Source organism: Cetorhinus maximus, chromosome 6 (genome assembly GCF_964194155.1).
Source record: "Cetorhinus maximus chromosome 6, sCetMax3.hap1.1, whole genome shotgun sequence".
NCBI classification, from domain to species: domain Eukaryota; kingdom Metazoa; phylum Chordata; class Chondrichthyes; order Lamniformes; family Cetorhinidae; genus Cetorhinus; species Cetorhinus maximus.
This window is the reverse complement of record NC_135884.1, coordinates 105862724-105876712: the sequence shown is the minus strand read 5'-3', so window position 1 is coordinate 105876712 and position 13989 is coordinate 105862724. Positions and strand designations below refer to the sequence as shown.

General features: G+C 45.1%; 1 protein-coding gene across 2 annotated transcripts in view; it reads left to right on the top strand.

Moving 5' to 3' along the window:
* The window catches only part of LOC144682022 (uncharacterized), a 287087-nt gene that overhangs the window by 97027 nt on the left and 176071 nt on the right, over positions 1–13989 (top strand). The window contains exons 5-6 of one of the 2 annotated variants that reach the window (XM_078544266.1): positions 5710–5860; positions 7135–7483. In XM_078544266.1, the coding sequence (XP_078400392.1) occupies positions 5710–5860; positions 7135–7178 (195 nt within the window). In that variant the 3' untranslated portion in view covers positions 7179–7483. Of the gene's footprint in view, positions 1–5709; positions 5861–7134; positions 7484–13989 lie in introns of those variants that run through there. The other variant, XM_078544265.1, reaches the window with a different exon arrangement.

The window sequence follows — 13989 nt, the reverse complement described above, 5'->3', positions numbered from 1 at the left end:
TGGAGCTGCGCAAGCTGTTTCCGTGTGGCTGTAAAGGCTGGCAGCAAGGAAGTGCAGCTGAGGGTGGGTGAACTGTTAGACAAGTGAAGTGTCTTCCATGCATTTGGCAATCATCTGTCAAGCAGCGAGAGCACTCTCTGGCAGAAGGGGTGCTTTGAACGGCACCCTCTCACCTGGACATAGCTGCAGCTCTTCAGTGTAACTGATCAAAGCCTTCACAGCTTGCCAGTTTCACTGAGGAAACTCTTCTCGCTGTGTACGTGCCTTCTCCAAACTGCCGGTTGGAGACACAGTGTGGAGCCGCTCTGCTGATGGCAAAGTGGGAATCCATGTACAAAATTGCTCTTAATCACCTTCTTAAGTACTTCAATTGGCTTCCGGGGGTTTCCAACTTCACTACTAACGCAACACTGGGAAAGACAGAAATAGGCAGGAACACATTGGGATACTGGCCTATGGGCATTTTCCTCTTACCGCCCTGAAGCAGTCTTCCCAGAGGGGGGTGAATTCCACACTGTGATGCTAAAATAAACTAATATTACAATTATAAAACTAGGTAAACATTAGGCAGAGCACTATTACTGTAATATTAACTTTGAAGTACCTTTCAAAAACACAATTTTACTTACCAATAAAATTATACACACATTATCGGTACTTGCTAGATTTCCGCTTTCAATCAGAATGAGCCTTAATTTCCTCCAGTTAACACTGGGAAGTCAGAAATCATCATCTTTGAACTCCACTTTCAACTGTGTATCCTTGCCAATGAATCTACCCACCTCCTCAGGTTGAATCTAACTTTTTACAACTTTGGGATTTTATTCAACCCTCAGCTGCATCTCCTATGGTGACTGCATTTCTACTCCATGCTGTTCCCTCCTGTGCAATCCCCTTGTCCATTAATGCCATGATCTGAACTGTACCCCTTCAAGGTATCATCATTCCCAGAAGTCTCCAATGTGGAGTATATGTTTGAGAGTGGCACACACCCCAACGATTCCTGTACTTCCTGCCTCTTGCCACGCTAATGGATGGTCACCCATCGACTCTCCTGAACTCTTGCTGTCTGTGTGTGACCCACTCCTAGAAAGTACGATTCAGGAAACTCTCATCCTCCCTCATGGCTGCAATGACTCTGGCTAACCCCCCAAGCTCAGACACCCTGAGCTTGAGCTGAAGCAGTTGGACACATTCCCTATACAAGTGTACCCCAAGACACGAAGTGTCCTGAAGCTGCCAAATGATGCAGGAATTGCAAGCAACAGGTCCAATGCCCATCCATGATCCATCTATTCCACCTTTTACAATCTGATTAGAGTATTAATTTTAATTAATGCTTCTGGACCTTCTGTGTGCTAATACTCCTATTTATTTACTTTGCTACTTAATCCGATTGAGGTTTTTAATTTCCCAGCTCCTAATTTGAATGAATTAAGTTAGAGGGAGAAAAAGAGAAAAATACCTACCGCCCAATTGTTTAGCTGCCTTCCTGCAATGTCACAATTTGATATCTTCAAATGTAGTCGGTCAGCCCTGAACCAGCGAACAGTCACTTGCTAGTACAGAATTTAGATATTGCTAAATATTGAAAAGCGAGACACGTTGCCAAAGATTTTCATCTTGCACTTGTCAGGACAAACACAAGAATACCAAATTTCAAACGATGACAACAATTTATCCTACAGGAGAAAAGGGTGCTGATTGATTGGCACATCTAATTACAACCCACTAACTTTTTATACCCACTGCATTTGCCAAACTCTCGCTCTCAGGTCTACTCTTTATACCCACTGGTCTCACTTTGCTCCCCTATCTCAGGCCTGCTCTTTCTCCTTCTGCCAATCTCTCTGGATAGTCCTCCTATGGGGTGGAGGCCACCGCAATATTGGCAAAATGCCCGCTTAAGTGGCTCAATTGGGCTCCCAGTGGGCAACTAATCTGCCAGCTTTCCTTTAGTTGGCAAATGACACGGCAACAGGAGGATGTCATGCATGGCCCCGAATGCCACACGGTATGTGACTCACTCATGTTGATTTGATGTGAGCAGAAAGTGAAATATGTTCATGTGCATACTTATCATTTAAAACATTTTAACTTGGCAGTTCTAATTCATGTCTTTAATCTCCCACTGGATCCTCAAGTGTCCCACAGGAGGTGATCCAGGAGAATAAAGTTGATTCCTTTGACAAGGTCACTCACACTGAGAATGCACCATCACGCACCTCATGCAGACTGAGCCACTTAAGTGGGCATTTTGCTCAGATACTCAAACTTCAGTAGGACTGCTAGGGAAGGTAGTTGGGTTATCATCTGGTGACTCACACATCACAAGTGAGCAAGAACAAATGGTAGAGGCAGGAACAGCAGTGGAGAGTCTGTATTGGAAGGCGCAGGATTCTCTAAGTTCTGTTCAGCCCAGAAGACATTGGCCAAGAGCATCTTAATAGTCAGGGCAGGGATTTGAGCAGCTTGTCTCTCTCTCTGCTGAAGCCACAGGGATTGCACCATGTAGAAATGCAAGGAAGAGGAAAAGTAGATTGTAGTTGCACAAGGGTATGCACATGGGTGTGTTACACAATGAGCCTGAATTTCCTCAGAGTGGCAGAGTCGGATTGCCATTCTGCGCCTTATTTCTTCTCTGAAATTTTTTTCCATCCTGTATCGTCTGACCTTCTGACTCATGCTGAGCACGATCCGGGCAGTGCAGTGCATCCCCAGGGCCTAGCATTAACTGCAGCTCTGTGGGATGCAAGGAGCCCACGCCCCCTTTTTATGGCACTAGCTGCCCTAAACCAGGTAAGTTTAAAGGTCCAGCCATGTTTAAGGGTCCTTGACAGGCCAGGGAGAATGTAAGCATATAAAGGTAAGTGGGCAGGATTGGCGGGAGTGGGGGTGAGTCAGGTCGGGCCTCGGGGGCGGGGGGGTTTGGGTCAAGTCTGGAGGGGGGTGTCAAGCCGCGTCGGGGGTGCACATCGGGTCGGGCCTTGGGGCGGGGGGGTGGAGGGGGTGGTGAGGGTGAGAGTTGGGCCTGGCGGGGGCAAGAGTCGGGCCTGGTGGTGGGGGGAGGGCTGGGTCTGGCCGCTGAGGGTGGTGGGTGGTCAGAGCTGGGCTTGGCAGCCGGGAGAGAAGAGGGAAAGAGTCCCTGTGAGGGTGGGGGCAATCCCGTGGATTGGGAAATTCCTGTCTGGTGTTGTGGTGCCTTGGGGGTAGGGGGAGGGAGAGCCTGGTGGTGGGTGTAGTCGAGGGGGTGGTGGTGGTGATGGGGGGAGATCCTGGGGAGTTGTGGGAAGTCCTGGGCGTGTGTAGTCGGGGAGTGGGGGGGATTCCTCTGTGGGTTCAGAGGGAGTGGAGGGAGTCCCATGGCCGGTGTGGATGTGTACAATAGTTAACCAGAAGTTAGGAGTGGTTTTAATTCTTCTAACTTTTTCTTGGTAACCATTGATGTAGCCCAGTTGGAACCATCTGAAGTTTACGATTCACATTTTCAGAAGGTTCCCAGTGCAGAGCAATTGCCAAAGGGAAGTTTGCACTTCTATGAAATTGCCGTGCAAACCTTACCTGTGAACATCTGGGGGCCCCCCGGTGTATCTTTGGGATACCACCTCAATATGAAGCCCTGGAGTTTGGAGGTTACAACTCAATGTTACATTAATAGTTTCTTTTTATTTTTTGAGCCACATAACTATTATTTCTGTTCACCACTTTTCCTTCTTGCCCATTTTTGGTTGCTGGATTGGCAAGTGGCTTTTTCACTTTTGATGAATAGAAAAACATATGAATTGACATCGAGGGTCTGTGAAAGGGATGCTTGGTTGTTTGCAAGATTGGCGGGGCTACGGTGGGGAAGCGACTTTTGCATGTTGCTGTCAGATGGGTGGACCGGTGGAAACTAAATGCACCTCACAATAATGAGGCCCTCACCTGCACCAGTGTACGCTGCTGTTGGTGCCTTGGCAACATCACATTCTACTTTCCCATCCCCCTCTTCCTCCTCCTCGTCAAAATTGTCTGAAGAGGTTCAGTACCTTGTTCCTCCTGTTGGTCCAAATCTTGCCTCTGTGCAATGTTGTGCTGACATGGTACACCACAACCATTCCCGAGATCCTGGCTGGGACACTGAAGCTCTGTTCAGGCACCTGAAGTGCACCTTTATCATTCTGATCACTTGCTCAATTACACATTTGGTTGTCATAGGACCTTCATCAAATCTTTCCTGGGCCTCAATTGTTGAGTTCCTCGTGGGTGTCATTAGCCAAGTTTTAAATGGCAATTCTTCATCTCCGAGTAGAATGTTAACTCTACTTTGAGGTGCGAAGAGTTCAGGAAGGGTGCCCTGCCATGGAGCAAAAAGATCGTGGCAGCTGCCCAGCAATCTTGTGTATGTCTGCATAAAGATGGTTTTGTAGTTGCACACCAGCAGCACACTGGAGTGGATGATTGTGGTTGATAAATACTCTTGTTTGATCTTGGGGTGCCTTAACTGCCACATGCTTGCAGTCGATGATGCCCTGCACCATTTGGAAAGCCATTCAAGAGCGTCTGGTCATTCCGACTAGCGTCCTTGGAGGCAATTTTGACATAATTGCATGCCCTGCAAAACAAGCCAACAGTCACCTGTCTTATGTATACCTGGGCTGGTGACTGCGAGATGCTTAAAATGTTTCCAGCAGAGCCTTAGAAGGATCCAGAAGCAAATAAGTTAATGGTGGTGGTGATTTGGCAGTCACTGGTAAAGTATGGCTCTCAGGTTCACTTAGCTGCAGGTGTTCTGCAGATGCAGCATTTCCAGAATGTCTGCCAGCACCTGACTTGAGACCCTGAGCCTCCTGAGACACTGGTGTTCCACCATGTTATGGAAGCCATTCCTCTGGCTGTAGACCCTTTGTGCACCTCTCTAATGATGCCCTCTCTCCAGTGGAGCTGCAGGTCTGTGAGCAGCAGCCTGTTGCAGCTCCTGCTCCTCCTTCTGCCTGTGTTGCTTGAGCTGCTCCTGTTCATGCTGGTCATCTTGGTCCACATCTGAGGTCCAAAGTAACACAGCCTAAATGACATCCACGCTGATCTGATAGACCAGAGCTCTAAAGCACAGATCCAACGTAGAAACCTTTAAAGCTTTCAAAGTCACCTCTCAGCACAAGTACTGTGAACAAAGCCTTTCATAAAAGGCAGGCAAGAAAGCAACTGTGAAATGCCAGCCCTTATTGGCATATTTACTTGTCATGTATTCAGCCCTATCAATTGCCGCAATGTTCATGCCTTGCTTTCACTGGCGAGTTCCATGAAGTCTGAGAAGCCCATAGACACAGAGCCAAATTGCAAAAAAGCCATTTTAATATCATTGTAATTGGCCCATTAACATGTTGAAATTGACAACCCGCCCCTCCAGAAGGCGTTGCATACAATGCAGCCTAACGTGCTGCAATTAAATGCTGAAGCCGGTGGGTTGGAGCCGGCTTCCCAACCCACTGTCAATTTTCTCAGGTTTTATCTCCCTAACTGTTTCCAAACACTCATGCTCCTGCATATTAAAAAGTTAGCCATGTATTTCTGTAAGGTTACTTTTCTAAATTAAAGATGGTATATAAATCATGTTGCTCTTGTAAAGTGCAAGTGATGGGGAACTTGTGGAAAAATGTATTCTGCAACCATCAGCAATGTACACTGGAAATTTCATTTTGCATGTCTGGGTGACTTGTTTCCCCACAGCCCTATGCTAGTCTGCCCAACACCTCCCATCTGAAAGGAAAGAAGGAAAAAGTACAGCAAAATAGCTATGAGAAGAAGAAAGGTGAAAAGAAACAGAAACAGAAGAGGAGAGACAGAGAGAAAATCATCAATATGAGGATAGCAGAGATAGGTAAGGGAGAACATAATTCGTCAATTTGCTTTGCTCAAGCATGGGAGATTTATATATTATTTTTATGTATGCATTTATACTGGGGATTATTAACAATTATACATTTCCTTTGTTAACAAAATATGTTTTTTCATGCTGTTATATACATTGATTCTGTATGTTTGTTGGACTATTGATTTTGTTGTCATTTCTTTACATGTATCATTATAATGTCATGCCAGTACGGAGACTGGCAAGTTCATATTATGAACTTGCGGTCGATACTTTTAAAAACTGGACACAAACAATTAAAATGGCAGCTACAAACCATGTTATCTTTGGTATTTGAGCTACAGACAGTACCAAGTCTCAGGTGAATACCTAATTAAATACGGGCATTCACAGCCATCCAGGGAATTCGCACATCACTTTGTTTAAGGATGGGCCAACACAAAAGACAATGGGCAGAATTTTCTGCCTGGCGGGCGGGCCCGAACCAAACTCCGGCGGGTGGGGAGCCGATCCCTACCAGAGAAGCGGGCCCCGTCGCCATTTTACGTGGGCGGGCCAATTAAGGCCCGCCCAGCATGACATCCGCTGGGAAGCGCTTCCTGTGCGGGCGGGGGAAATTACCCAAAAGCGAGAGGGTGCTCTTCCGCACATGCGCACGAAAGAGCGCACATCTCCTTGAGGCAAAGTGCTGCCTCAGGGAGATCGCTGACACTTTAAAAAATGTTAAAAATAGAAAAAGAAAATCATTAACATGTCCCCCTCATGTGTCAATGTCACATGAGATGGGACATGTTCATTAATTACACTAAAACTTTATTAAACTTTTTAAATTCCTACATGAAACCTCATCCCGCCGGTGGATGAAGTTTCATGTTTTATCTATTTGCCGCCGGGACTCCTGGCCTGCCCGCCAACCTTAAGGTTGGACAGGCAGGTCCTTTAATTGGTTAAATGATCCTGTCAGTGGCCTCAATTGGCCATTGACAGGTCGGCGGGCCCGCAGCTGATTTGGCTGTGCCCCCGCCTTCCTGAAAGTTTAAATAGGGCGGGATGACGTTGGGGGTTCCCCCTGATGTCATCCCGCACCATTTTATGTGTTGGCGAGTGGGCCCCGCCCCCGCTTGCCGACGGCAAAATTCAGCCCAATGAGTTTTCCAGACTGCCTAATTCCCTGTTTCATACTGAACAAAAGGGAAAATTGAAACTCAGTTGGTGGCAGTTGGAAGTGAATGGCCCCTATCATTGTCCCATTGTATCATGATGGTTTTTCCCATCCAAACTAGATTGGTTGCACCTCAGAGATGTTAAGCCACAGCACATGATGTGAAATCAACAGAAACACCGCTCCCTTATTTGGTAAAAGACCTGAACTTGCAGAAAGTCACATGGCGAGGGAGCCGTGTTGTTGTCGGCCTTTAAAAAATTGGCTAAGAGCTGTTCGCAGGCAGAACCACCGAAGCCATCGAAGCCACCAATTCAGCCAAAGTGTGAACCAGACTCAAACAAGCTGAGAAATATCAGGCAGCTAAAGTACGTAACCTGCTCAAGATAAAGTTCACTTAAGAACCAGCCTCTGAGAAATTCCACAAGAAACCCCACAGCCTGCAGTGAATGCTTCACTTCAACCTTAAAGGATAGAAACCATCTAAGAAACCAGGCCTGCCACGTGAGAGATCAGAGATCGTAAACAGGAGACTAAGGTAACTAATCAGTAAAAGTTCATGACCTTTATCTGTACCTGCCCTTTTTGTGCATCAGTGTGTTTGTGGCATTGCTTTTAATTTGGGATAAGTGTATGAGAATAAATAACCTTCTTTATTTTTAAAATCACAAAAGCTTACTGCTTATTTATTTGAGCTATACACTCCAAGGGTAAGAAAAGACACGTCTCTTCCCATATAAAAATATTCTAATCACAGGAAGTAAGAGAGCAAATATATTCTGTCCGTAACAAAATTAGGGGCTGCATCCAAGATTTGGATCCAAGGTTAGGACAAATCCAACCCAGCCAATTACCACCATATCAGTCTACTCTTGATCATTAGTAAAGTGATGGAAGGGGTCATCAACAGTGCGATCAAGTGGCATTTGCTTAGCAATAACCTGCTCACTGACAGTCAGTTTTGGTTCCAGGAGGGTCAGTTAGCTCCTCACCTCATCACCTTGGTTCAAACATGGCAAAAGAGCTGAAGTCCAGAGGTGAGGTCAGGGTGACTGCTCTTGACATCAAGACAACATTAGACTGAGTGTGAGCCCTAGCAAAACTGGAGTCAATGGGAATCAAGGGGAAAACTCTCTGCTGGTTGGAGTCATACCTAGCACAAAGGAAGATGGCTGTGGTTATTGGAGGTCAATCATCTTAGTTCTAGGACATCACTGCAGGAGTTCCTCAGGGTAGTGTCCTAGGTCCAACCATCTTCAGCTGCTCCATCAGCAATCTTCTTTCCATCATACAATCAGAAGTGTGGATGTTTGCTCATGATTACACAATGTTCATCACCATTTACTACTCAGATACTGAAGCAGTCCATGTCCAAATGCAGCAAGACCTAGACAATATCCAGGCTTGGGCTGACAAGTGACAAGTAACATTTGCACCACAAAAGTGCCAGGCAGTGATCATCACCAACAAGAGAGAATCTAACCATTAACCCTTGACATTCAATCGTATTACCATAACTGAATCTCCCACTGTCAACACCCTGAGAGTTACCATTGATCAGAAACTGAACTGGACTACCCATATGAATACTGTGGCTACAAGAGCAGGTCAGATGCTAGGAATCTTGCAGCGAAGAACTCACCTCCTGGCTCCCCAAAGCCTGTCCTCTATCTACAAGGCACAAGTCAGGAAGCAAATGGAATACGCTCCATTTGCCTGGATGAGTGCAGCTCCAAAAACACTCAAGAAGCTTGACACCATTCAGGACAAACCAGCCCACTTGATTGGCACCTCATCTACAAACATTCACTCTTTCCTCCACCGATTCACAGCGACAGCAGTGTGTACCATCTACAAGATGCATTGTAGAAACTCACCAACGCTCCGTAGACAGCACCTTCCAAACCCAAGACCACTACCATCTAGAAGGACGAGGACAGCAGATACATAGGAGCACCAGCACCTGGAAGTTCCCCTCCAAGCCAGTCACCATCCTGCCTTGGAAATATATTGCTGTTCCTTCACTGTCACTGGGCCAAAATCCTGGGACTCCCTCCCTAACAGCACTGTGGGTGTACCTACACCACATGGACTCCAGCGGTTTAAGAAGGCAGCTCAATACCATCTTCTGAAGGGCAATTAGAGATGGGCAATAAATGCTGGCCTAGGCAGTGATGCCCACATCCCATAAATGAATGGAAAAAAAAATCCATTGGAGCATAAGAGCCAAATCTGATTTTAAAGGAAATTTTGAATTTGAAGGGAAGCTTGACAGGGACAAAATTATTGAAACAAAAATGAAAGGGATTACAGCAGTAAGCTTTGTGAATATTAGCAATAGCAAATAAGATGGTTGACTTAGAGGTAAAAGTATTTGTGCAAGAAGGGACTTAACTTGGCTAAAATTAGCATCCCTAATCATAGAACAACTAAAAGCCATAGCTAAGCAGATAGAACTGAAAAACACATAATAAAGCACAGAAGCCTAAGGTGCCAAAGATGATGTCTGAGCATCTTGGCCTCACCCAGATTCGAAACAGGAAGAGGATCTGGAACCTGAGTTAGACCAGGTTACCATGGTGCAACATCACCTTGAAGAGCGGAGGCTAGAATTAGAATTCCAGGAAAAACAGAAAGGGAGAGAGGAACAAAACGCAGAAGTGAGCTTTCCAGCTGGAAAACTAGAGAAAGAGTTACAAGCAAAAAAGATAGGGGCCTAAGACAGGTTGAAGCAGCCTGGGTTAACTTGACTTGACCTACTGGGGAGGGGTGCTGGTAATTTAAATATCCTTAGCTCAGAAACGAGTTTTGATTTCATGAAGTATTCCCGATTTGTCCCCGGTTTGAAGAAAAGGATGTGGAAACCTTCTTCACAGCCTTTGAGGAGCTGGCAGGTCAGTTAAAGTGGCCAGCAGAGTCTTGGACTCCCCTAACACAAGGTCAAATAGTAGGAAAAGCCCGGGAGGTTTATTCCGTGCTGCCTGCCAAGAGCTCTGCAAGTTCTGAGCAGACAAAGGCTGTTATTCTCAGTGCTTATGAACTCGTACTGGAGAAGTACCACCAAAAGTTCCAGAGCTCTCATAAAGAACCCATTCAAACTTTCCCTGAATTCAAGAGAGTTAAACAGCTAGCATTTGACTGCACCCACAGGGGGTTGTTAAGAGAAATAGTATTGCTGAAGGAGCTAAAAATTACCTCCCAAATAGCCTTAAAACTCACATAGAGATACAAAGGGTTTCAACAGTCAGAGACGCTGATGACTATGAATTAACCAACAAAGCCCTAAAGCAAAAGAAATGTGGATTTAGTAACTCCTACCAGGTAGGGAGAGTTAAGGTGGAGGTAGATGGAACAGAAATAGACTCAAGGAGAAAGCAGAGTAGAGAAGATTTAGCAGATCAATCCCCAACTTTAAAAAGAATGAATCTGGAAGGTAAATCGACCGGGATCTGCCCTGAGTGTTTCCAGTGTGGAAAGCCTGGTCATACCAAAGAAAACAGTTGGTTTGACAAAAGACCAACAGGGGGAGCTGCAGTCAGAACCATGTCTATAGACCTTGAAGGTACCGTGCCCAGACCAACTTTAGCAGGAGTAGGATAGAATACCTGCCAAAGTTTCTCACGCAAATAGAAAATAACTCCTTTTGTATCACAAGCTCCGAGGAGAGAAATATCATTTTGAGATACGCAGGGTGACTTCAAACCCTGCTTATAGCGCAGGTTGCTGAGGTGCCACGCGAAAGTAGAACAAACACCACAGTGCTGGTAAAAGGGCTCACTAGCACATGTATAAAGGTTCCCCTAGTGAAAATTTACCTGCAGAGTAAGTTGGTCACCGGTGTAGTGACAGCCGGGCTTGTTTCCAGCTTATGCATTCAGAGGTTATTGCTGGAAATGACTTGATGGGGTGCCAGGTACATTGCCCAGAGGGTCAAAAACTGTCCGGGGAGACTGGAGAAGCAGAAGGGAACTAGCAGAATTCTTGTCAGCCGCAGAAAACTGAGGAAGTCTCTAAAATCCTATGGCGGAATGATGGGGAGTGTTGTAATATTGCCAGTAAAGCTTGGGGAAGCAAAAGGAAAGCCAGAAGACTTTACAAAGGCCAGAAGAGGGCCTACCATGGTCAATAGGGGGTCAAAGATGGAACCTGTAATAGCTAAAGAGGCCAAAACCAGGCCAGTAAAGTTCACAGGAGCCAAGGCAAGGCACATGGAATTTAAAGAGAATGAAGAGGCTGAACCAGAGGCCTGGTAGGCAGACACCTTCCTTCACAATTTAAATAGGGACAGACCCAAACCAGCAGACAGACTGAGAGGGTAATGCCTCACCCAGTTGAAGTGCCACATGGGAGCGCAACAGAAGCTGGCCAGCTACCTGCAGGCAATAGGAGCAAGAGTAGGCCACTTGGTCCCTCGAGCCTGTTGCACCATTCAATAAGATCATGGCTGATTTGATTGTAACTTCAACTCCACATTCCCATTTTACCCCAATAACCTCTCTTCCCCTTGCTTATTAAGAATCTAACTCTGCCTTAAAAATATCCAAATACTCTGCTTCCACTGCCTTTTGAGAAAGAGAGTTCCATGGACTCACGACCCACTGAGAAAAATTTCTCGTCATCCCTGCCTTAAATGAACGATCCCTTATTTTTAAACTGCGGCCCGAGGACTGAGCACATGGGCAGATTGGGGACAAATCCATACCCAAAGTAAAAGAGAAAGGTAAGTCAATTTACTCTAAGATAAACGACACTTGTGCAAGCCACAAGGGAAGCTCAAGTGTAGTTACTGTGAAATTTCTCATTAAACAACCACAGGATCAGGTTCAAAACCTAAATCCACCTAAACCCAGCAGTTCAACTTCTGAGCCCACTGAGGACAAGGTGCATGGGGAGAACCCTGACACTTCACAGGGGTCTAAAAACAATATACCACACACCATCACCCTAGAAATAAGAGTCAACAATGGACCAGAACTTAAGCTATCAAATTCATGGCAATAGTCATTAAAATGTTAAGGACTCTACAGGCAAGACAACCAAGCCATCAGAGCAATTTACACACAACAAGCTTTGACACAGAACTGAGGCTTGTGAAATCTGACCCCTCCCCAGGAGCTAACATGAGCACACATTCTGTCAGTGACACCCAGCTGATAATGCTTAACTGAGGATTTTTAAAAAGGGATGCAGTAGACAGAGAAAACTGTTGCAGTATCAAATTCATGTTTGGATGACAGAATATATGAAGAATATATGTGTATGTTTCTGTTGCTTCACAGAGAAATAAATGAAATAAATGTCAATTCATTTCTTCCCCTGTGAGGTGGAGGCATGCACAGTAAGGAGATGCCATATTATGAACTTTCAGCCAGTACTTTAAAAAAGTGGACATAAACAAACTATTAAACTGTCTGCTGCAAATCATGTGACCTTTGGTATTTGAGCTACAGACATTACCAAGTCTCAAGCAATTACTTAAACATGGATATTCACAGCCATCCAGGGAATTCACATATCTCTTTGTTTCAGAATTGGCCAACTTTAAAGGCTATGGAGTTTTCCAGACTACCTGTCTCCCTGTTTCATACTGAACAAAAGGGAAGATCAAAACTCAATTGGTGGCAGCTGGAAGTGAGTGGCCCCTATTACCGTACCATTCTGATCCCCAACCAGGGAATGCGATAACTGTAATTTGTAAAAGTACATGAGCTTTATCTGTACCTAATCTTTGAGTATGTGTGAATGAATGTGTCTAACGTTGCCTTTAATTTGGGGTAAGTGTGTGGGAATAAATAACCCTCTTTATTTGTAAGCTCACAAAAGCTTGCTGCTGTACTATTTAGTTGCGATACACACTCCAAGGGTAAGAAAAGACATATCTCCTTCCATACAAAACATACTGATAAAGGACGTAAATTCTGTCAGTGGCAAAGGTTATGGTAATGCGTTAATTCTTGGGTCCATATGGCCAAAGGAATCTCGTCATCAGGAGTTGATTCTTGAAGTAGCTGTCTTTGCCTAATTGCAAATAAGATACAGCTTTTGACTTGCTCCCCTCTTATTTTGGTCTGCTTGCTCCTTCTCAGAAACTATTTAAATGTGTCAGGTTAGTCTCCAAGATGTGCGATGGATACACAGACTCCCTGACAAGTTTCTAGTTGCAGATGGAGCCTGGACTTTGATACTAAACTCCTGCCTAGGGCTGTGAGATTGGGGAACCATGTTTGTTATTAGATCTACAATAGCCAATCTAAACCGGGCCTCTCATGGCATTTACATTGCGCTCCAGTGCAAAACTAGACATGTACTGGCCAGCATCTAAGTACTGTTTGATACACAGAATCACAGAATTGTTACAACACTGAAGGAGGCCATCGTGTCTGCAGTGGCTCTCTGAATGAACAGTTCGCCTAGTGCCATTCTTCTGCCTTCACCCCATAAGCCTGCACATTATTCCTTTGCAAATAACAGTCTAATACTCTTTTGAATGCCTCAATTGAACCTGCCTATACCACACTCTCAGGCAGTGCATTTCAGACCCTAGCCATCCACTGCGTGAAAATTACTTATGCTTCTTTTGCTAATTACTTTAAATCTGTGCCCTCTCATTCTCGATCCTTTCACAAGTGGGAACAGTTTCTCCCTGTCCACTCTGTCCAGACCTCTCATGATTGAGAATACCTCTATCAGATCTCCTCTCGGTCTTCTTTGCTCCAAGGAAATCTGTCCTAACTTCTCCGGTCTATCTTTGTAACTGAAGTTTCTCACCCCTGGAACCATTCTTGTGAATCTTTTCTACACCCTCTCCAATGTCTTTATATCCTTTATAAAGTGCGGAACCTTGAACTGGACACAATACTCCAGCTGAGGCTAAATTAGTGTCTTATACAAGTCCAACAGAACCTCCTTGCTGTTGGACTCTATGCCCCCATTAATAAAACCTAGGATACTGCATACTTTATTAACTGCACTCAAC